Raw genomic sequence first — 22,096 nt, forward strand, 5'->3', positions numbered from 1 at the left:
AAGGGATATAATACACAAGCCGAGGGAATAATGGATGCCTGAGAGCATCACGGTGGTCAAAGAGACTCTGATTTTCAGAAGGTGGGCGCTCAAGTCCTCTTTTGGAAAGAGGGGCAGCGCTGCCCAGTGGGTAGAGGTGCTGCACTGGGACTTGAGAGACCTGGCTTATTCCTGGCTCTGGAACAGACCTGCTGTGTGGCCTTCCGCAGGTCAGTTCACCTTTCACTTTCCCACCCAGCTTTTGCCTGTTTAGAGCATAAATTCTGTTTGGCTGGGATTGTCTCTGAGGGTTTGTTCAATGGGGAGTTATTTCAGAATAGCTATTCTTGATTAACTCCATGATGCAGACTAAGCTAATTCAGAGTAAGTGTGTCCACACATGGTGTTAATCAGGAGTAGTTGATCTGCTTTAAAATCACACCCCCATCTTATTCCAGATTAGTTTCTATGTCTAGACAAGCCCGTGCTCTACAAATCCACCGCACCCAGCACAACAGTGCCCTGATCTTGTTTAGGTGACCCATAATGCAAATAACATAATGCTTGTTTTTCTAAGAAACCATATCCTCCCAAGAAAGTGCACAGCCTGGAAGCTGCACTGCCAGCTTCCGTCAGATTAGAAAGCAGCCGGAGGAAAAGGGCCGGAAAGGTTTCTCAGAAATGCCAAAGGGGCCTGAAGATACACAGTGACTTTGCCATTTAAGTTTCTGGTCCCTGCCAGGGGCTGACAGTATCTGCTCCCGCGGCTGGGCTGCTCGTGCTGTTTTGTCTCTTTTGCTCCTTTTTTGGTGCTCTGTTCCCCCGCGAGGCTCCACCCTACGGGCTGCCGGAGTTAGTAGATAAGACTGTGGTTTCCTCACACAGGAATTAATCTCTTCATTGTGACAGGCTATCCCATAACAGGCAGGCTTCTTGTTCAGGGTGGATTTCCAGCAGGGGATGGGGGGAAACCTCCCTCCCTCCTTGGGCAGAGCTCCAGGCTTTGCACCCTGCTGCCCCCCTGACTTGGAGAAGTCAGGGCCTGGGAAGGTCAGAGTCCCACTTGGCTGCTCCATCTCTGCTTTCTGCCAACGTCTAGGCTGCGTCTCACCCTCTCCCAGCAAACGGAGCCCCTGGTTGCAAAGCATCTGCAGCTAAAGATCTGAGCCAGCAGCGCTCCTGGGTCCTTCTGTCTGTGGGGCAAGGGATTGAAACCATCCTTCCACAGGGGCCTCTCATTACTGGGGATCAGGAGCAAATTTCCCTAGGGGTGGGTTAGCCGGTAACTGCCCCCTGCAGAGTTTCTTCCTCAGAAGCAACTGCTGCTGGCTATTGACAGACACAGAACCAGGGGCTAGATGGACTGCGGGTCTGCTCTGGTGACTCGTAGGATCCTAGGGGGTAAAGCGGCATCAAACTCCAACGGGGAACATCAACCAGCAGCTAAAGGCTGTTGTTTCAAGCCTGAGGGATCCACGCGGGCGGGAAGCTAAAGCTGGCGTAACGAACCACAGTCATGGTCTGCTGTGGGGAGTGAACAGGGGATCTTCTGCATCAGCAGCACATGCCTTTGCCACTTGAGCTAAAGGAGCAGCTCCCTTTGTGGCAAGCAAGGAGCAGGTATTTGTCGTCTGTGGGGCCGGCCAGGGCTGTAGTTACACTCGCTAAAGGCCAGGTTTATAAAAGAGCCTGGCCCTACCGCAGGCTGAGCACCTCTGAAACTTGAGCCACTTCAGTGAGTGCTCGAATGGGAGCCGAGCTCATGGGGACGTTAAACCAGCGCTCGGGGAAGGGGGGAACTAGGGGTCTGGACTCTGGAGAGAAGCGGGAGGAGGAGAGCGCAGGGTTGGAAGAGGAGGCTGGTGCACGCCCAGCGATGAGGTTGTAGGCAGGGGAGGAGCCGACAGCACCTGATCCTCGACCCCTATTTCTGGCATCATCCCCCATCACCTGCACTTGGGCTTGGCTCCTATCTCTGCCTTCTTCCCCACAGAACCTGGGGCAGGGAAGCCCGCGCTGCGACCTGGAAAAGAACCTCCTCCAGAATGGCTGCACACGGGATTTCATCGAGTATCCGGTCAGCAGCATGGAAATCCTGGAGGACAGGCCACTCAGTGACACCGGGTCCGGACACACCCTCACCACCCAAATGAGACCTCAGAAAATTGAACTGCACTTGCGGCCAGGTAGGAGCCAGAACAACCCCGCAGGGGCTGAGGTGACAGAGACTGCAGGGACTGAACCTGCAACCTCTGGCTCACAAACCACAAGCATTTACTACCTAAGCTAAAAGAGCGCTTGGCTGGTAGCGGCTTCATCAGCTGTTGTCCATGGCCCAGCCCCCACTAGCAGGGGACAGAACAGTGCACGAGTGAGTCTAGGTTACCTACAGAGAGCAACATCCAGTCCTGCGGCCTTACAATCAGGAAGGTTGTGTATTTGTTACAGGAACCCAGTGTTAATCAATGGATTAACCCTGCAGGCCAGGTGAGCTGTTAAGGCCTTGAGACTGTACTTGTGACTTGATGCCAGACTAGTTAGAGGTTACAATTCTCAGAAGCACCTCTGTGACTTAGGTACTGAAATCCCAACTCCAAAAGCCACTTAGGCCCTGGGAAACCTAAGCCTAGCACCTGTATAACACTTTTCATCGGTAGCTCTCAAAGCGCTTGACAAAGGAGGTCAGTATCGTTATCCCCATTTGACATAAGGGGAAACTGAGGCACAAAGCAAGGCCATGACTTGCCCAACGTCACCAGGTCAATTGAACTGAAAGTTGGGTCTGCAAATGGAATGTAGGCTCCTACATCAACGGGCTGCTTTAGAAGATGCTGGTGTGATGAAGAGCAGGCTGTGGTTTGTGTGTCATGCACACTGGGTCTGCGTTTAACATGCACACAGTGTGCTCATGCAGCCCTGGTGACATGCCATTGAAATCAACTCACACGCCACACAGACCCCAGCTGAGCTCAGGGCCCTGTGGGGCTAAACACTGGAATACGCAGCATCAAAGACAGCCCAGGAAACAGGTCTGAAGTGACTTGCCCAAGGTCACACGACAGGTCAGTGGAAGAACTGGAATGTCAGCCCCGGCCTCCTGACTCATCAGGCTGTGTCCTGTGCATCGGACCTTGGTCCCACCCTTATTAATGAGAAGCCATTCTGGAGGCGTTGATTTGCTTACCCTGGATGGCAGCTGAGGTCTGTGTGCATTGTGCGGCCTGGGGCTCCAAGTACCTGGGAAATGTTCTGAGAATCTTATCCACATTCACCTTTTGAAATCTCTGTTCTCCTCACTGTGCAACTCCCCACGGGATCTGCTCCCTGCAATGGCCCCTGGGAATCCCTCGAGTCACCTTCCCAGCAGGGGGGCAGCCACATTTTATCCCTACCCCTCTCAGGTGAACCTGGCTGCCCTGACCCTTTTTCTAGACCTCTTTGGGCAGCCAGGCAGTCTCCCATCCTATTTCTTTGGGGGCTGGCAAGCTACGCCTGCCTCCCTCACAATCTGCAGGGAGGAGACAGGTGAATAGGCCATAGGTGAGTTGGGCCGAGTATCTGGAAAATACGTGGGTCCCTGAATGTGAATATTATCATACACATTATAATAAACCCCAAGCCCCCCCCCCGGAGCCCTCACTCCTAAAATCCTGGCACCCTCCCATCTCCCTGCTTCAGGGGAGAAGATGGCTTGGGAAACTGCTCCAGGATCTCTGGTAGCCCATCCATGGTGCATTCTGGGCGTCTTTTACCAAGCCAGGAAGCGCACAAGGGTTTCCCAGCGGGAGAGAAGGAATATGGCTTTGGAAAGAGGAGAGTTTTCCTGTGCTGATGGCTCCTGCAGCCTCGTGAGCTCAGGGCGAAAGGTTCAACTCAGTGTTAGCCCCGTTTTGGGAAGGAGTTTGGAGCGGAGGAGCAGTTGCGGTAGAGCACAGAGCAAGCTGTGGGACCCGCTCATGCCAGCCTGACAATCATCTGCAAAGCCACACAGCGTCTGCTTTCCTTTGGCGGGGAAAGAAGAACCCTGCTTCCTGCTCCCGGCCTGGGATTCTGGTTCTGAACAGCTGGGAGGAGAGCGTCCAGAAGCGAGTGCTGGCAGGGCTGCAGTCAGGGTCTGCGTAGGTCTAAGGAAGGTGAACGGCTGCTTCTCTTCTATGCAGATTCATACCTCGCCCTCATCACCTGAGCGCCACGCAGTCGCACGTTAAGGGACGTGACTAATGTCTGTCATGTGTGCTTGTTTGTTTCTCTCTTCCTGGGAGTTTCTGAGCCACTCCTGGGAGGAAAGTTCCCTAACAAAATTTCCATCGGAGTCAGAGACGCTGTGCCTTCATTCTGTCCGTGCCCCTGGTATGATTCAGCAGCTGACGCGCTTTAGCTGGGGCAGTCAGGATATGAGTGAGTTACAGCGGGGAGCTAGGGGCTCTGTTCCATCAGGAAGCAGGGGCATGCTGTCTGCACTTGCAGTGCATGCTCCACAAGTCAGCAGCCAGGGGCGTGCTGTCTGTGCGTGCAGTGCATGCTCCACAACCGCCTGTGCCCGTGAGAGAACTCCCTCCGGCCCCCAAACAAAATGGCATCCTCTGCACAGCGTGACTTTACACGCGCTGTACATGCGAGGTCATGCCGCAGGGAGGGCTCACATTTTGCCTTCAGATACAGAATTGCGTGCCTGACAAAAAACGTCCTAGTACGCCGCTGTTGGAGGCCCGTACTTTAGTCCCCAGTTCAATCCCCGTCCGTGCCCAAAATAGAAGTTGTCACCCCAGGGTGAAGCTGTTTGACGTTGATTGGATAATGCCTAGCTAAGGACACTCTTAGCTTCCAGCTAGGTCTGTGAGCTTGGTCGCGCTGGTCCAACCCCTCAGCTCAACGTCCTTCCATCCCATTCAGATCCACGGGAGATCTCCTGCACCTAACTCCGCTGCCGTGTTCCCTTTTTTTCAGATGACTCCCAAATCTTCTCCGTCCAAGTGCGCCAGGTGGAGGACTACCCAGTAGATATCTACTACCTGATGGACCTCTCCAATTCCATGAAGGACGATCTGCGCAACATCCAGAGCCTGGGTACCAAGCTGGCCACTGAGATGCGCAAGCTGACCAGCAACCTGCAGATCGGCTTCGGGGCCTTTGTGGACAAGCCCATCTCGCCCTACATGTACATCTCCCCACCAGAAGCCATCAACAACCCGTGCTATGAGTAAGTCTCAGAGAAAGCAGTACTCGTCACTCTCTAGTGGCCTGATCTAATAGTCGGTGGGAGAGAGCAGGACTCCTGGGCAATGCCGGGAGAAGCTTTTTGGGCAAACCTTTTTTCAACAAAAAACGCAGATTGGGGTCAATGGAAACATTTCAAGCGTTCGTGGCAAATTCACCACGTTATTTCGGTCAGGGGAGGGGGGAGAATTCTGAAAACAATCTAAATGTTTTCACTTTTTTGTTTAGGATTTTAGATCAGTTTTATTTTTTTTAAAACCACTCCAAAATTAAACGAAGCATTTCGTTCAACCCGCAATGAAATTTTGCCAACTTCTGTGTTTCACTGAAACTATTTTTTGTTTTCACTGGGCTCTGCCGCTGAGCCGAAAACTCAGCCCCACACACAGCTCAACTCCTGGGTTGTGCTGCTCCCTTGCTATGGGACCGTGGACAAAACACTCAATTTTTCTCGTGTCCCCATCTGCAAAGGGAGGAGGATAAAACATTTCAACATCATTTTTCACCTACGGATTGTAAAGCACCCTTACAAGTGTAAGCTGTATTGCTGCCTTTTTTATAGAGTGTTATCCCTAGTGACCGATTGGTTTTGTCTAGTAACATCTAGAGATCACAGCTAAACTAGGGCTCTCTTGTGCTAGGCACTGCACAAACGCCGGAGCCACACAGTGAGTCGCTAACAGTAGTGGGAATAGAATCTGCCAGGAGTCCTGACTCCCAAGCGCTAACCACACTGCCTCTCTCAGAGGAGTAATGAGATGTTGATGTGTGGCCTAGTGGGTGGCATACTGCTTTGACCCTCAGGAAACGGATTCTGTTCTGGGCCCTGCCAGGTGACCTTCCTTGCTGTGTGCCTCAGTTTCCCCATCTCTAAAAAGGTGATGATAACACTGAGCTCCTTCGTAAAATACTTTGAGATCTGCTGATGAAAAGCCCTAGATAAGAGGCAGGTGTTGTCAAGTAGCACAACAGGATAAAGTTTGAAATAATGGATTTTTGGACACTTTAAATGATGACTTCTTGGAAAAGTTAGTTCTAAAGCCCACAAGGGGAGAGGCAGTTCTTGACTTAGTGGGAAGTAGCGCATAGGAGCTGACTCAAGAAGTGACAGCCGCTGAGCTGCCAAGTGAGAGAGACCGCAGTATAATTAACAGAAGAACCAGGGGACGGCCAACGATACTTGAAGAGGGGAAATTCAAGATGGGTAAAAACTTTTTCACCCTGTGTGTGGATTTTAGACAGTGAAACTCACAACCCCCAGGAAGTTGTGGAGGCCGAGAACCTACCAAGACTGAATAAGGGACTGGACAGTCATATGGCTAACAGCAATATCCAGTTGTTCTAATTAACAACAACCAGCGTTTGGGAAGGGATATTAGACCTCCTGTTTCAGGGCTGAAGCCAATCTGTACTAGGGTGTAGGATGAGACCTAATGTAAGGAGCAGATTCTGCTTCTGTCCAGTTCTTACCGCTTCCTCTGAAGCATCTGACACTGGCCCCTTCGACAGACTATTGGGCCAGACGGACTTCGGATCTGATCCAGTCTGGCGACAGAGGAGCTAAAAAAGAGTAAAGTGCCATTCGTGTTTATTAGAGTTATGTAACTTACGTCTAATAAATTCTGCGTCTCTCCAATTTCCTACTGGAAAGATACATCGTGGGGGTTGCCTACTTTTCCTTTTTTAAATGCCAGAAGATTTTAAAAAGAAGATGACGTTTTAGTGCCACGAAGTCTTTGGGGATATCTTTTTTCACTATTCCTGCAGATGGGTGTTTAAAAACATACAGGAATCGGGCATGTGTTTCTGGTGTTATTACGCTGCGGTTATCCTGGTGTTGTGTTACGCTGTGGTTATTGTTGCAGATCTATTAAAGGGAGCTGCTGCACACACTGAGTGGGGAGTTTATGCCAAATTTGTAGATGCTACGCATGCCAAATTTTCCAAAGGGCTTGGGTCCAGATTTGCAAGCGCTTTCCACGCACAAATGAGGCCTGATTCTCAGAAAAGCTCAGCTCCTGTTTTTCTCTTTGGGTTCTTATACCCGGGTCCGTCACTGTGGTATCTAAGCACCTTCCCGAGGTATCTGTCAGTGGGTGGATCTTCCTCCTTTCCTGCTCCGAGGAGGATTTTTTCTGTGCAGATTAAATATTTCACATGTCCCCTGTGCTCTGTGTTTGTTAGCAAAGGCAGAGGGCACCTTACCCTCGGACCACAGCACAATGAGGCTTGGTACCGAGATCCTGCAGGAGTTTACTCCATCACGTTGGGCCGGCTCCATTGCTCGGTTGCTCTGTGTCCCCTGGCAGGGTGGCTACCCCCCTGCTCTTCCGATATTGCTAAATGGGAGCAGTCCCAGCCAGCTGGGAGAGGGATCCCAGTATGGCCTGGGGAGGGTGTGATACGGAAATGGCTGAAAACCACCGCACCAGTAAGGACATCGCAAGCCGCTCTGCGTGCTAGGCAGCAGGGGCGCCGCACCCTCCAACGCCCTCTCCATGGCTGCTTCCCCGCAGGATCCACCAAACCTGCCTGCCCATGTTCGGCTACAAACACGTCCTGACGCTCACGGATGAGGTGACCCGCTTCAACGAGGAGGTGCGCAAGCAGAGCGTCTCGCGGAACCGCGACGCGCCCGAAGGGGGGTTCGATGCCATCATCCAAGCGACCGTCTGCGACGTAAGAGCCGGGGCCCGGGGTGGAGAGCGCGGCTCCTCTGGGAAGGGTTACTAGGCAGGATGGGCATCTCTCCGGGCAGGGAGCCCCAGCGCAAGGTGCAACCAGAGCAGATGAGTGCTGCCCACGGGGGAGGGAGGTTGGCAGGCTGGATCAGAACAGCCATCCACCTAGTGCCATCTCTGGGACCGGGACCAGAGGCTTCAGAGGAAGGGGCATGGAACCGCAGCTTGGACAATGGAATAACCTGCCCATAGGGGAAAAATCTTCCTGACCTGAAGCCAGTCAGTGCTTCTCATGCCCTGAAGCAGAAGCATGTCCCCCTTATTAATTTGCATCCCTGGTTAATAGTATCCTACATGTAGGAGCAGCCCAGGCTTCTTCCAATGCCCACCCCTTGCCATGTACCGCTTGCCCATGGCGTTTGTCACCCCTGGGGGCTCCAGCTAGCAGAGCTCAGGGAGCAGCAGTCGTGATGGCCTCCGGGGTTGTCCTGCAGAGCCAAGGCATAGAAGGGGCTAGGAACCCGCTCCTGTCTTTTGCTGCAGGAGAAGATCGGCTGGAGGAACGATGCTTCGCACCTGCTGGTCTTCACGACAGACGCCAAGACCCACATCGCGCTGGACGGGAGGCTGGCGGGCATCGTGCAGCCCAATGACGGGCAGTGCCACATTGGCAAAGATAATCTCTACTCAGCCTCCACCACGCTGGTAAACACAGTGCCGTGTGGGCAGGGCAGGTGGTGGGGAGAGAAGTGGGTCGCCAGGGAATGCAGGAAAACTTCTTGGGTCCGAAGTGTGGAGCACAACCCTGGAGACGGAGACGGAGACGGGAAAGGCGTTACTGGGGAATTTGGCTGGTGGGTAAATAAAAAAAATAAGAAGGGGGGGAGCACGCCCATGGGAGCGTGCAGCTGCGCATGTGTGCATACCTGTGTGTAGGCGTGTGCAAATGCACGCGTGTATGCGCAGTTGTGTGTACATTCATGGATGTTCATGGTCCGTGTGTATGTGCACATGTCTGTACGTGGGAGGCCGCGAACCCTCGCGCCAGCGGCAGGGTGGGCGCCGACGGCAGGGCTCCCACAGCCACGGCCGGGCGAGATTCTGACATCCCTGTTCCTATCCGGTGCTGGCCAAAGGAGGTGCAGGCTGCTGAGGGTGGACAAAGCTCCTGCCTCCACGCAGGCCGTCCCGCGGAAGCACCAGCCCCCGGGGCATGATGACTCATTTCTCGCCCCAGGACTATCCCTCGCTGGGCCTGCTGACAGAGAAACTCTCCCAGAAAAACATCAACTTGATCTTTGCTGTGACAGACAACGTGGCCAGCCTCTACAAGGTAGGTGCTCCCTACTGGTGTCCCGTGGAGGGAGGGGCTATGAAGGATGCCCCGCCCAGAACCGAGGAAGCTCCGCCCCCGATGGCAGCTTCCCCCCCTCCCCCAACACCTGAGGAGGTCAGCACACCCGGGGACACCGCAGGTGACGGCTGGAGCTTGTGAGCCGCCGCTCCAGGACATTTCTAGGCAGCTTAGAGCCACCCATGGCAGATGAAAGGAGACGCTGCATCTGCCCCTAATCTCCTCCCAAGGTGGCTCGGGTGCTGCCCCGCTTCACTCGCCATGCTCCAGACCACTAGTGATCTTAGCGTAGCTCCAGGCCTTGGCACTGAAGCTCTCGCGTGCCGCAGTCGCCCTGGGCACGGCTCTCTCGCCTTCCCGAGTGCATCTGGGACGCTGTGTGTTTTCTTGCCAGAACTACAGTGAGCTGATTCCAGGCACCACCGTGGGGACCCTGTCCAAAGACTCCAGCAACGTCCTGCAGCTCATCGTGGAGTCCTATGGGGTGAGCGTGAGCATCTGGAACGCCATGGCTGATGGCCTCTGGACATTCCCGCTCCAGCCTGCGGGATCTACCAGGGCCACTGCCTGCAGCAGTTTGGGGACGGGTGGGGGAGTTCCTATGGGAGTCTCCTCACTTTGGAGGAGTTCTGTGTCGGAAGCTGAACCGAATGGCGGGACGGGATCTCAGCCCTTCAAGAGACACATGCACTTTGGCTGCCCACCGCCCGCACTCCCTTAGAGCTCCAGCCCTACAATCGTAAATCCTAGAAGATGTGTGCTGGCCGGGACCTCAGGAGATCATCTAGTCCAACCCCCTGCTCGAAGCCAGACCGACCCCGACTAAATCAGGGCATCCCAGAGACGCTTGCCAGCTCTCTGTGCCCCGAGCAGCCTCCCCGGATCCAGCTGTGAACATCTGCCTTAGTACACCGTGCGGCAACGCACACAGAGGAAGTGAGGCCGTTCCATTCCCCCACCGTGTCGCCTTCCCCTTCGCAGCCGTCTCTCCCCGTCCCCCAGGTAGACAGGCCAGCCTGCTGTCAGGCCGATGGCTCTGTGGCAGAGGAAGGACCTTTGCCTAGCGAGCCTTTCCCCCAGCACACCCGAGACGTGCGCTCAGCTCGCCGCTCTGGGAGCGTGAGGCGGTTCCAGCCCCGCAGGGGGTGGGAGCGGGTTAAAGTTGTCACCAGGTGGTAGCTGCCCGGGACCCACGGGAGATGAGCTGGCTGGCCTTCTCTGCACCTCCCAGGGTATCCGCCACGGTGCGTCTCTGCCGTGGGCGCTGGGGACGGGCGAGAGCTGCGTGCCTGCCGGGTCCACGTTACCAGCGCCCCCTTCTGATGCACGTTGCTTTTCTTCCCTCCAGAAAATCCGCTCCAAGGTGGAGCTGGAAGTGCGAGACCTCCCCGAGGAGCTGTCCCTCTCCTTCAACGCCACCTGCCTCAACCACGAGCTCATCCCGGGACTCAAGTCCTGCATCGGACTCAAGATAGGAGACACGGTAAGGTTGGGGTTTGTTTGTGTTTTGCCAGCTGGCTGCCTGCTCTGGGATCAGCAGCCAGCTGTATGCCCCGTACCGGCACCTGTGTCACTGTGCCCACACCCCCGGCCCTGGCCGCGTTCCTCAGCCACTGCCCCGTCCGAGTGGAGAAGGCCGCCCGCTCGTCGTGTCTTCCCCGGCCCCTGAATCGCTCGCTCCCTGCCTGGCACCGGGCAGCGTCTCCCTGAGCCCCAGCCGGGTCCAATGGGCACGGGAAGAACCGGCTGAGGGCTCTGGCCCCAGCTGTGCCAGGAACATCTGCCTGTACTGAGCCCCCAGCACTTCCCGCCCCAGGTCAGCTTCAGCATCGAGGCCAAGGTGCGCGGCTGCCCCCGGCAGCGGGAGAAATCCTTCACCGTCAAGCCGGTGGGCTTCAAGGACCGCCTGACCGTGCGGGTGCACTTCGACTGCGACTGCGCCTGCCAGCGGCAGGCCGAGCCCGACAGCCCGGCCTGCAACCAGGGCAACGGCACCTTCGAGTGCGGCGTGTGCCGCTGCCACCCGGGCCGGCTGGGCTCCCGCTGCGAGTGCTCGGAGGAGGAGTACAGCCCCTCGCGGCAGGACAACTGCAGCCCCGGCGCGGGGCGGCCCCTCTGCAGCCAGCGGGGCGAGTGCCTCTGCGGTCAGTGCGTCTGCCACGCCAGCGACTTCGGCAAGGTGACGGGCAAGTACTGCGAGTGTGACGACTTCTCCTGCGTCCGCTTCAAGGGCCAGATGTGCTCAGGTGAGCGGCCGTGCCCCGGCCCCCTCGCTCTGCCCCTCCTCCAATGAAGGAGGAACTCGGGGGGGGTTTCCCCTGGGCTGTGCTCTTCCTGTCTGTACCAGCATTGAGCCACTGCTGGGTCTAAATTGCTGGTAGTCATCCGAGGTCCTGGGGCAGCTTTCCTAAGGAAATGAGTGTTGGTTGTAGTCCAGCTTGGGGAATTCCAATGTGCCTGCCTCACATTCCCCTGTCATCGCCGTTGGACGCAGGATTTCTGTTTTGTTGCACAGTGTTGTTTAACGGCTGTCAGGTCCCACCCCAGAGGTGGCCGCATCTCAGGGGTTTGACCTGAGCGGATGGCATGAGGAATGCCGGGCAGCCGGGCAGGCTGGCCGCGCTCGCCCTTCTCCAGCCGTTGTTGGTGTGAACGCTGCATCTGTTTTGTTTCCCTTGGCGCTCGTCACGGAAGCAGCCAAGCAGAGCTGTGCAGAGTTCACGGAGAGAGTAGGCGGGCCTGACGCGGAACAGCGTGTCCCGAAAGGGGGCCCGCCGGCCCCTGCCCAGCGCCTCTGCTCAGGGCCTCCCTGGACGCTGGGTTATGCACACACACCGCACTCCAGAAAGAGCCCCCGCCCCAGCAGAGAGGGGCCCCGGCCCAGTCCATCAGCAGATTCAAACCCACGACATCCCCAGGGGGCCCAGATGGCAGGGAAGGGGGCAGCCGCTTGACCTCACAGCCAGTTCTCTCCTGCCGTCAGCACTCCGTCCTTATGCTTCCAGCAGGGAAGCACCAAATCCCCCCAGAGGCCTTCCCCCTCCGGCCCTGGGGTGCAGACCTTGGGGTCCCCGTACGGTCCCTGGAGGGGGGGGTGTCTTTGTCGGAACCAGACTCCCCACTTTCAAAGTTCTCCCCCTTTGCCACCCGGCCTGGGGGAGACGCTGCCACGGGGGAGCCGCCTCCGCAGCTTTGCCGCCTGCTCCCGGCCTCCCCTTAGCAGCAGCTGTTGCCCGCCCCCCGTCAGGACTTCGCCAGCTGAACTGAGCCCCAGAACCAGACTCAGCCCCCATTGGGCTCCTGTCCCTGCCACACCCAGAGCCCTCTCCCCTTGCTTCTGCTCTGCCCATCACCCAACCTTCCCCTGGCTGGGGGGGGGGCTCATTATCCCAGATATTGTGGTGCTTATCTAGAACTGGGGGGGGTGGGGGGGGAGATCCCTTCTGATCTTCCATCTCAATGGGTGACTCAGGGTGATAAGGGCCTGTGTGCTCAGCGGGAAGGAATGGCTCGCCTCCCCCTCCCCCCATAAATATTAACTGGGGGGGAGCGGGGGGGCGACCGGGTCTGTGCCACTTAGTCACACACTGCCTGGTTGTTGTGCAATGCAGCTGCTGGATGTTTGCCCTGGCCCCAGACGGGGGGCCGGGCCGGTGAGCAGAACAATGACAAATGTCCGGCCCCACCCGTGGGGGGCGAGCAGGCGGTTTATCACCCGGATGGGGGATGTGTCCCTGCAGGAGGCGGGTGTGGCAGGGCCAGAGCCCCACAGCGGGGCCCCAGCCCCTGGAGAGCCTGCTCTCGGTCACGCTGCTGGGAATCCGGAGTCGCTCCACTAAGGGCCCAGAAGTTCCCGAGAGCAGAGTCGGGACCTTTCTTCCGAGTGGAAAGGCTCGTGGGTGGGGCGGGTCCACATCTCTCACGTCTCCACCTGCCCCGCAGCTGGGCGCTCTCGGTGCCTGCGGTGCCTTTAAGACACAGGAGAGAGAGGAAAGGTCGTCTTCACGTCCGTCTCCCGCTTGCCTCCTGCCAGCGCCCCGGCACCTGGTGGGCCAAACCTGCACATGCAGAAATAGCAGGGCCTCTGGGTCTCCCTCCTGCTCCTGCCTCCATCTGCCACCACACGCAGCGCAACCATCCCAGCTCCGTCCTGCCCCAGAGCCCCCCCCTGCTATTCCAGCCTGGGGCTGCCCCACACATGGCTCTGCTGATCCCTCGCTACCCCAACCTGCGGTGTGTGCACCCGCGGTTCCAGTCCAGGGCTCCCCACACACACACAGCTCTCCTGATGCGCCTCGGTCCTCATCTGCAGTTCCGCCAGCACAGCTCGGTCCGGACCCACACCTCCCTTGCTATCCCCTCCGCAGGATCCCCTGTAAGGTTTGCCAGGGTTGAGTTCTACAAACTCAAGGCTTTCTCGAGCCCAGGTCCCAGATTCCAAGTCGAGGGACAGCTCCATGGTTCTAGATTTGACCCATCACTTCTTTATGCCAGCACTGCACTTCACCCCGCTCCGCCAGTGTGTCTTCCTGACCCTGCCCGGCACTTCCCTTGCTAACGAAGCCCCGGGCAGCTTCGCCCCCCGTCTCCTCACCTACTCAGTCATTTCACTTCTGACTATTTATCAGTCCACAGGGTGGCACGTGGCTACCCACGTCGGGACTAGCATGGGGCTGCAGGCCAGGCTGAGGGTGGCACAGGTGTGGGTGGGACCTGGGCAGGACTGGAAGAGCAGGAGATGGTGCAGGTGAAGACGGAGAGGCGTTGGCAGAGCCGGCCGGGGCGCTCAGGACGGACGGGTACTGGCGACACTGGCTGGGGTGAAGAGAAACTGACACAGCCGCTGCCCGTCCTGTGTGAGCCCCTCCCTTTCCCGGGCACCGCAGCCCCGTCAGGCCCTAGGCAGCAGAGGCAAACCTAGGTGGGCAGCCCGCAGCCCCTCGGTGGCCGGGGCTGGTGTCTGATGCCCTTGCGTTGGCCCGCAGGCCACGGGCAGTGCAGCTGCGGGGACTGCCAGTGCGACTCCGACTGGACGGATATCTACTGCAACTGCACCACCCGCACCGACACCTGCATGGCCAGCAACGGGCTGGTGTGTAGCGGGCACGGCTTCTGCCACTGCGGGAAATGCGAATGCACCCAGGCCGGCTCCTACGGGGACACCTGCGAGAAGTGCCCCACCTGCCCCGACGCCTGCACCATCAAGAAGTGAGCCGGGGGGGGGGGAACGGCAGGGCTGGGGGTGTGGTGGAGCGGGGCCGTGATTCCAGGGGACCAGACCTGGCCTGGGGGATGTCCCTAGAGCCAGTACCCAATGGGCTCGTCGGACCCACATCTGGTGGTGCCCGCCAGAGCTCAGGGTGGGCTGGCTGCCCGGAAAGGGCCGTGGGGTGGCAGGGGTCTCCGCAGGTGGAGCCAGCGTGGGCTCAGTGCCTGGGGCTGGGTGGCACCTCATTGGGAAGGATCTGCTGTCCCGGAAGCAGGCTGAACTTGGGGCTCTGTGGCCGCAACCCGGGGGGCAGGAGGGGGCAGGTTTGCGAGACCCTGATACCGAGAGGCGGCTGATCTTCCAGGGTCCCCGGGGATCCCGGCAGGAAGCCTCCCGCTCACTCGTGGGCTTGGCAGGCGGCAGGGTGGGAGAGGAGAAGCCGTGTCATGAATCCCGGGGGGGGCTGGGGAGCCGGGACCGAGGGGTAGGGGAACCGTGTGCGACGGCTGGGCTGTGAGTCTGATTTTTAGGGGCGCCCCGAACTGGCCCTGCAGTGGCATGTAGTGGCCCCCTCCTGGCGCGCCCGTCCTTCATCGCGCTCTCCTCCTCTTCCTCAGGGAGTGCGTGGAGTGTAAGAAGTTCGAGAGGGGGGCCCTGGTGGAGCAGCAAACCTGCAGCCACACCTGCCGTGACGAGATCGAGCTGGTGCAGGAGCTCGGTGAGCAGAGGGCTGGGCTCTGCGCCGGGGTCTCCGACGGCAGCCCCGCCGGGAGCTCGGCGGCTGCTTGGTCCCGAGCTGGGGACGGCTCGCGGGGCGCTGGATCGTCCGGCTTGTGTCGCCATGAGTGTCGGGGGCGGGGGGGAGACACGAACAGCCGGAGCAAACTGCTGTACGCTGGGCACCAGATCTCCTCCGTGGGCCGGAGCTTCCCCTTCGCTTCAGAGCCAGCCTCCAAAGCTCCCTCTCCGCACTGCACGCCCGCAAGTGGAGACGCTAAAGGCTGCGCGTTCAGGCCCCTGACGTCCCATGGGAGCCGGATCGGGCCCCTAATATAGGGTGACCAGATGTCCCGGTTTTCCAGGGACAGTCCCGATATTCAGGGCTTTCTCCTATAGAGGCGCCTATTACCTTCCGCCCTCCGCCCCCATTTTTCCTACGACGAAAAGTCAAACCAGCAGAAGGCCACCAAGACAAGCCATGAGCCGAGCTGCAGCCCCCTGGGGCGAGAGCGGGAGAGGGGCCAGGGGGCCGCCCCGTGGGATTTTACACCTTCTTCTGACACACCTGGCCAGTGCTGGGATCCCGGCGCCCACGGCGCATCGGTCGCTCTGAGCAGCCGTTCCTGGCTCTCGCCAATAACCCCGTCGCCGCCTGCGGGCTGGGGATCTCCCTGCAGGTGTCAGCGGCTCTTGCTCCGCAGGCCGAGTTTTAGCCGACTGGCCCAACCCCAATGTGACCTTCTTCCGAGTCTTAGACAAAGCCTACGGGGCAACTGGCAGGCCCGGAGCCAGCCTCCCTGTCTGCCCAGCGTGGCAGCGTCTGCGTAACACGGGGGCGTGAGAGTTGGGCTGACGGCCTCTCTTTCACCCCCCCCCCCCCCCCCCCACAGGTGACAAGGGCAAAGACGCCGTGAACTGCACCTACAAGGATGAGAATGACTGCGTGGTGAAATTCCAGTATTACGAAGACTCCAGCGGGAAATCCATCCTTTACGTCATCAAGGAGCCAGGTGAGACAAGGGGAGGGCGATCGCCAAGGTGTCTTCGCCCCAGGCTCGCCCCGCTGCCGCCGCTGGGAGCAGAGATTTGCATCCCGCCATCGCTCAGTCAGTCCCCGAGGATCCCAGCCGCTGGGGAGGGGTTCTGGCCTCCGGGCTGTTCCCATCATCCGGAGGGTCTCTCTGCGGTGTAGGTCGGCTGCTCTTGGCTCGATCCAGTCTGGAGAGCTGCTTCCTCTCCCGGAGGGGGGGATGTCCAGCCTGTAATCACAGGCCGTGATTGCCGCCCGAGCTGACGTTCCCAGGCGAGTTTGAATCCCGCTAGCTGGGGGACCGGAGCTGTGACCCGGTGGCAACTGCAGAGCCCAGGGCTCCAAGCAGGTTTGCACAGCCCGCGCAGAAGCACGCAAGCTGGATTAAAACACGCTCCAGTACGGCAACTCCCGCTGCTTCCACGCCCTATGATTGCCAGCTGGACACACCCTGGGAGTCGGCAGCAGCTAGGGGGGTGTGAATTTCACTCCAGGCTTATCCCATACGGGGGGAAGAGGTTTGTTGCACACTGCAGGGACAGGCGCTGAGCTGCTCGTGTATCCGTTTTGGGCCCTTTTCTGCCTTGATCCAATCCCCTTCCCAGTCACTGTCCAGAGAAACAAACGGTGCAGCCAGTGGGAATTCACCCGGGACGTGGAGAGGCGTTGGTATCTGGGCCTAGTTCGGCTCCTTCTCTCCTCGCCTGCTGCCCTCTCCCCCTTTCGGTTAATGCTTTGCCCTGCAGGTGCCCTTTCTTCCTAATCCATTTCTCAGTTGGTTTCCAAGACATGAGTTGGAGACAGACCAAGATCCAGGCAACCAGCCAAGATCTGAATTCAGTTTGCCACCTGCAGACAGGAGATAGCCCCCCCATGGGTTCCCCGGGACATGGGGCATGGCCCAAGCGTGGGCTGCTTAGGAAGACTCTATATGGCTGAGTGATGGGAACTTAATCTCTAAAGGCAACCGACGTTGTAATGAATAAAGCCAGAGAGCTTCTGTGATTTGTATCACAGTGGGGCCTAACGGAGCTCCTTGGAAGTGTGTGTGTGTGTGTGTGTGTGTGTGTGTGTGTGTGTGTGTGTGTGTGTGTGTGTGCGCGCGTGTGCGCGCGCGGGGGGGGGGTTACACATCTACAAAAGCACGCACAGGGAAATGCCAGAACATGATGTTGCCAATGCTGACAGTGAGTATCTCAGACTCCTAATGCCGCTGGGCGTCGCTGGGAAATCTCAGCCAACCAATTAGCTCCCATCGTGTGCCAGCATCTGCGCGGCGGGTGGCAAAGGGCCTTGTCCTAGGGGCTACCTGGCTTTCTGGCATTGGACTCTGTTCCCTGGCTGCAGCCCCCGGAGGATACAATGACCTGAAACATCTGGCAGCGCCTGCTCTGGGCCCTGGGTGGATTCTGGGCTCTTCTGACACTGCTGTAGCGTCTCTGCAGCTGGGAGAGCGGGACCCCTCCCTTTGCATTCGGAAAACACAACCGAACCAGGTGGAAGAGAACCAAAAACCTCTAATTGTCATGATCCATTTCCTCCCCCGAGCCCTGTCTGATGGCTCGGGACAAATCCCAAGAGGTCCAGCTGCTCCACCGGACGTCCGTGGCAGGACGTCCTTTGGCTTAGCTGCCCCGGGCGGCGGGCAGGAGCTGGAGCAGATGCAGCAGGTGAGCAGGGAGTGTCAGCACGCTAATTCCTTCCTTCTCTTGCCAGACTGTCCGAAGGGGCCCGACCTCCTGGTGGTTCTGCTCTCGGTGGCTGGGGCCATCCTGCTCATAGGCCTGGCCGCTCTGCTCATCTGGAAGCTCCTGATCACCATCCATGACCGGCGGGAGTTCGCCAAGTTTGAGGAAGAGAGGGCGAGGGCTAAATGGGACACGGTAAGGGTCGGGGGGGGGGGGGGCGCCCCGCTCCGCTCCCTCCATCACAGGCTGCAGGGGTGACTGCCCTCCGCTACCACGTCCTGCCCCCCTGCATCGGGGCAGGGAGGAGCCTGTGCGACAGGGGGGGATTCAGAGTGAGGAGGCGCAGGGAAAGCAGGCGATGCTCCGGCAGCCAGGGGGCTGGGAGGGGGAAGATAAAGGGGCTGGGGGAGGGAAAGCCCGTCCCTAGGTCTGGCCCCCACAGTGCGCTCGGTCACATGCCGGTCAGCGGGGCTGCGCGCGTGCGAGCGAGGGCACAGCCCCGGCACGTCCTTCTGACTCACGCTTGCCTTCTGCTTTTCCACCCGCACGGAACGGCCCGGCTGGAAAGGCTGAGACACAGGGAGCTGGGGGGGGAGGAGGAGGAATGGCTTTGTCTGCAGAAGGCTCCCCCCACCCCTGCCGGCTTCGAAGAGCTTTTGAGAGGCAGCGCTGCACCTCTCGGGGGCGCCCACCAGCCTCTGCTGGAATTTAGGCCCCGTGCTTTGAAAAACAGCCTGAAACTGTCTGGCTTGGCTAGTGACAGAGGCTGGGCAAAGCTCATCACACACAGCGCTGACCTGCTACCCCCTCACCCAGCCCCGCCAGTGCCCCTGAGTCCCGACCCGCAGCCCCGCTGCTGCCCCAGCCCTGGGCTCCCCACACCCAGCCCCGCCAGTGCCCCTCAGTCCCGACCCGACCGGTGTTTGGAGAGCTGCTCCACCTGGGGCCCACGGGTGTGGGCAGCCGGTTCCCCGGCGCTAGAACACAACAGCCAAGAGGGAGACAGGGAGGGCACCGGAGGGGGAACCCAGAGACCAGGGTTCTAGTCGCAGCTCGCCACTGCCCCGCTTGGTGTCTTGGGCAAGTCGCTCCGTGCCTCAGTTTCCCCATCTGTAAACGGGAGCTAATGCTGTTTACTTTCCTGGGTGCCAGGCGAGCTGCTGGAGAGTAACGCTCTGTACGTTGTGTTTCTGTTCCAGGCCAACAACCCCCTATACAAAGGGGCCACCTCCACCTTCACTAACATCACGTACTGTGGGAAGTCGTAAGGAGGTCCGCCTTCCCCTTCCCCGGCGCCCGCCATGGGATCAGCTCAGGAGCGTAGGCATTTCATGTTTACAGAAGACCCGGCGTGTGCGTGTGTCAGCCAGAGCGTGTCTCTGGCTGGGTGTAATTTAATGACACTCCCTCGGGCTGTCTCCCAGGGCCCGGCCCCTGTGTCACCCCACTGTACCACGGGGCTGGTCCTCGCCGGCCATGCCACCCTCCTGTTATTACCTCGACGTGCCCGGTGCTGGGACCAGCCTGCCCTTCTGCACACTGAACTGGGAGAAGCAGGGACTGGGAGCTGCGTGCGAGGCGGGCGTGCTCGTGGCTGAGGCTGACCCAGGATTGACAAGGAGAACACGGCAGCAGCCCCGAACGGCCGCCGTGGGGTCTGATCTCTGCACGTTCTGCAGACGACTGGCCCCACCTGGGCGCAGGACCCATCTCCCCCAAGGGGCAGCGCGGTGCTGCTCCCCTCCGGGCCTGCTAGCAGAAAGCACGGCCCTGGTGGGATGCGGGACCGGCTCCTTCAGCGGGCTACTGGCCCAGTAATCTATGTAGCCACAGGCTCCTGGCTCCGGCCCTGACGCTTCCTAGGACGGTAGAAAGCACGTGCCCTCCGAGAACACCCTGCCCAGGCTGTGCACTCCTCCCTCACCCCCCTGCCCCGCGTTTGTCCCACAAAGCAGATGATTGTAGCATGGGCCCCCCGCCACCCATTCCCTGAGCCCGGGGGCAGGCTGGCTGCCTTCTGGGCCGAGGCCCCTCTGTCCACAGCTGTCACCCCTCACACATGAAGCTGTGATGCAGGGGAACATAAGGGGGGGTGACACTGGCTCCCTCCCCCCCTCGACCTGCCCAACCCCAGCCTAGATCCATTATGATTTTCCAGACGGAAGACCAGGTGAAAAGATCTAGTGTTCCACCCAGGGCCACGCACATCCCCCCCTCCCTGTGCCTCGGTTTCCCTCCTGTATCCTGAGGATGATGATGATGTTCCTTTGCAATCCGGCACCGGAAAGTGCTAGGTATTGTTCTTGCGAAGAAACGACTTTGGGGCGCTCCAGCCACTAGCGTTACAAGCATGGGGCCAGATTCCCTTCCGCTGTCACTGCGATGACGCTGGGCCCTTCCGTGGGAATTTGCCCCTTGAATGCAGCCCTTTCGCTCTCTCCCTGGATCAGCAGCCGAAGACTTGGGGGAGCTTCCTGCCCAGGGGTTAGCGCAAGAGTCGGGGATACATGGCGCCCGGGTTCACCTCCTGATTCTGCCACTAGCTCCCTGCAATACCTAGGCTGTGTCACACCAGGCCTCAGTTTCCCCATCTGCAAAAATTGACCCTTACCTACCTGCCAGGGGGCTGGCGGGGCTTTGTTAGTGCATGTTAAGTGCTGTGAGATGGAAGGGGCTATAGACAGGCTCGGTGAGAGTGTCGCTCCTGCTGTGGGGCAGGAGTTTTGGGGAGCAAGGGGAGAATGTCATCACTTCCCCGGCCTGGGCTGGGGAGCAAATTCACCGCCGGGGCAGGACAGCGGCCAAGGCCTGTTTTCGTCCCGTGCCTGGGCCCCAGCGCTGCCGGAGGACGAGGTGCAGGGACGCTGAGTGCGAGGTGGCTGCACTGCAGATGAAGTCGCCACGGAGCCAGACACGCTGCCCACCCTCCCCCACACCCACACACCCTGGATGGGCACCGGCACTGCCCCTTCCTGCCAAGGCAAGGCGCTGCCCCACAGCTCTCCTCTCCTGAGCTGCTGCCAGCTGGGCCCCAAAGCCCACGGCAGCGGGCTGGGGTGGCTGGCACCAGCTGGGGACAAGGAGGGTCCCGCACCCAGCACGGCTGTCACCCCATCAAGCAACGCTCTAGGGCGCCCCGGCGGTGAGTCGTCGTCATCTGGGACAGGACCCCCAGCGAGCAGCTGGAAGTGATAAGGGGACCCGTAGGTGGAGATAAATAGCGGCACCTGCCTCCTCCTATCCCGGGAGTAGCTGACAGCACTACAGAGGGGGCGGCAGGAGAACAGAGCAGGGCCCCTGTTTGATTGATCCGGGCTGGCTGGCGGCTCCCCACGCTGCAGACTTAAGTCTCACAGGACGTGGCCGCCCGGCCTGCACAATCCATCGCCCCCGGCCCTCCTTAGCGTTCGCCACGACCCACGCCCAGCCCCACGTTCGGAGCCTAGACTACACCAATGCAGGACAGAGCCAAAAGCAGCCCCTCCCATCCTCCCAGGGGCTTGCAGAACCTGGCAGGAGGTAGGAGCAGGATTCCCCGGGGAGGGGCACCGGGAGGGGGTGAGCACAGCTGCCCCCTGTGAGAGCCAGGGTAAGGTCAGGGGAGAGGAGCTTGGGTCTGTCTCCTCCACGGTGCAAACTCTGCAATGAGCCCAGGGTGGGACGCACAGCGGGAAACCGAGAGCGGCCCAGCCTCACACAGACCTTTTCTATGGCACCGAATAAAAACGTTTTGAAGCGTGAAGGGCCTGGTCTTGATCTGCAGGCTTGCGGGGAGCTCCTGGCTAGACCAGTCGTTCTCTCACCCTGATGCCTGATGGGTGGCATCAGGCCACAGCTAGAGAATAATGGAGCTGGCGGGGCAGTGGCAATTTAGAAAAGTCGGGGGCGGGGGGAGGCTAATTTTTGGTCAGACAGTGATTTTTGTGTGTGACATTTTCAGCAAATCAAAACCGGGGGAGGGGGGATGGACAAAAACGTTTTGTTTTCAACAAAATTGAAACATTTGGGGCCATTTTAAAAGAATTTTAAACCAAAGGAAATTTGGAAGGGAAAAGCTGTTTCCAAGGGAGACAAGGAAGAGTTTTGATTTTCTTTGGGTCTAGGTGAACCCTGATGCGCCCCGCACAGCGCTCCCTGCAGCCACTGGCGTCTTTCCCCGTGGCTGGTCAAACCCCAGGCAGAGTTCAGCCTCCGTCCGGCCCGGGGCAGCATGAACAA

At 59.1% G+C, this 22,096-nt stretch overlaps 1 protein-coding gene across 3 annotated transcripts in view; it reads left to right on the plus strand.

Annotated features, from left to right (window-relative positions):
* ITGB3 (integrin subunit beta 3) overlaps positions 1-21,090 on the plus strand; it is a 29,722-nt gene extending 8,632 nt beyond the window's left edge. For all 3 annotated transcript variants that reach the window (XM_067540975.1, XM_067540974.1, XM_067540976.1), the window contains 13 exons: positions 1,973-2,165; positions 4,927-5,179; positions 7,713-7,875; positions 8,421-8,582; positions 9,115-9,210; positions 9,626-9,715; positions 10,580-10,714; positions 11,048-11,477; positions 14,217-14,439; positions 15,058-15,158; positions 16,051-16,170; positions 17,907-18,073; positions 19,078-21,090. In XM_067540975.1, the coding sequence (XP_067397076.1) occupies positions 1,973-2,165; positions 4,927-5,179; positions 7,713-7,875; positions 8,421-8,582; positions 9,115-9,210; positions 9,626-9,715; positions 10,580-10,714; positions 11,048-11,477; positions 14,217-14,439; positions 15,058-15,158; positions 16,051-16,170; positions 17,907-18,073; positions 19,078-19,146 (2,202 nt within the window). In that variant the 3' untranslated portion in view covers positions 19,147-21,090. The remainder of the gene's footprint in view (positions 1-1,972; positions 2,166-4,926; positions 5,180-7,712; positions 7,876-8,420; positions 8,583-9,114; positions 9,211-9,625; positions 9,716-10,579; positions 10,715-11,047; positions 11,478-14,216; positions 14,440-15,057; positions 15,159-16,050; positions 16,171-17,906; positions 18,074-19,077) is intronic.
* Positions 21,091-22,096: the final 1,006 nt, after the last annotated feature.

This window comes from Emydura macquarii, unplaced genomic scaffold (genome assembly GCF_026122565.2).
Source record: "Emydura macquarii macquarii isolate MOO-44397 ecotype Brisbane River unplaced genomic scaffold, CSIRO-AGI_Emac_v2 contig_629, whole genome shotgun sequence".
Classification (NCBI taxonomy): domain Eukaryota; kingdom Metazoa; phylum Chordata; order Testudines; family Chelidae; genus Emydura; species Emydura macquarii.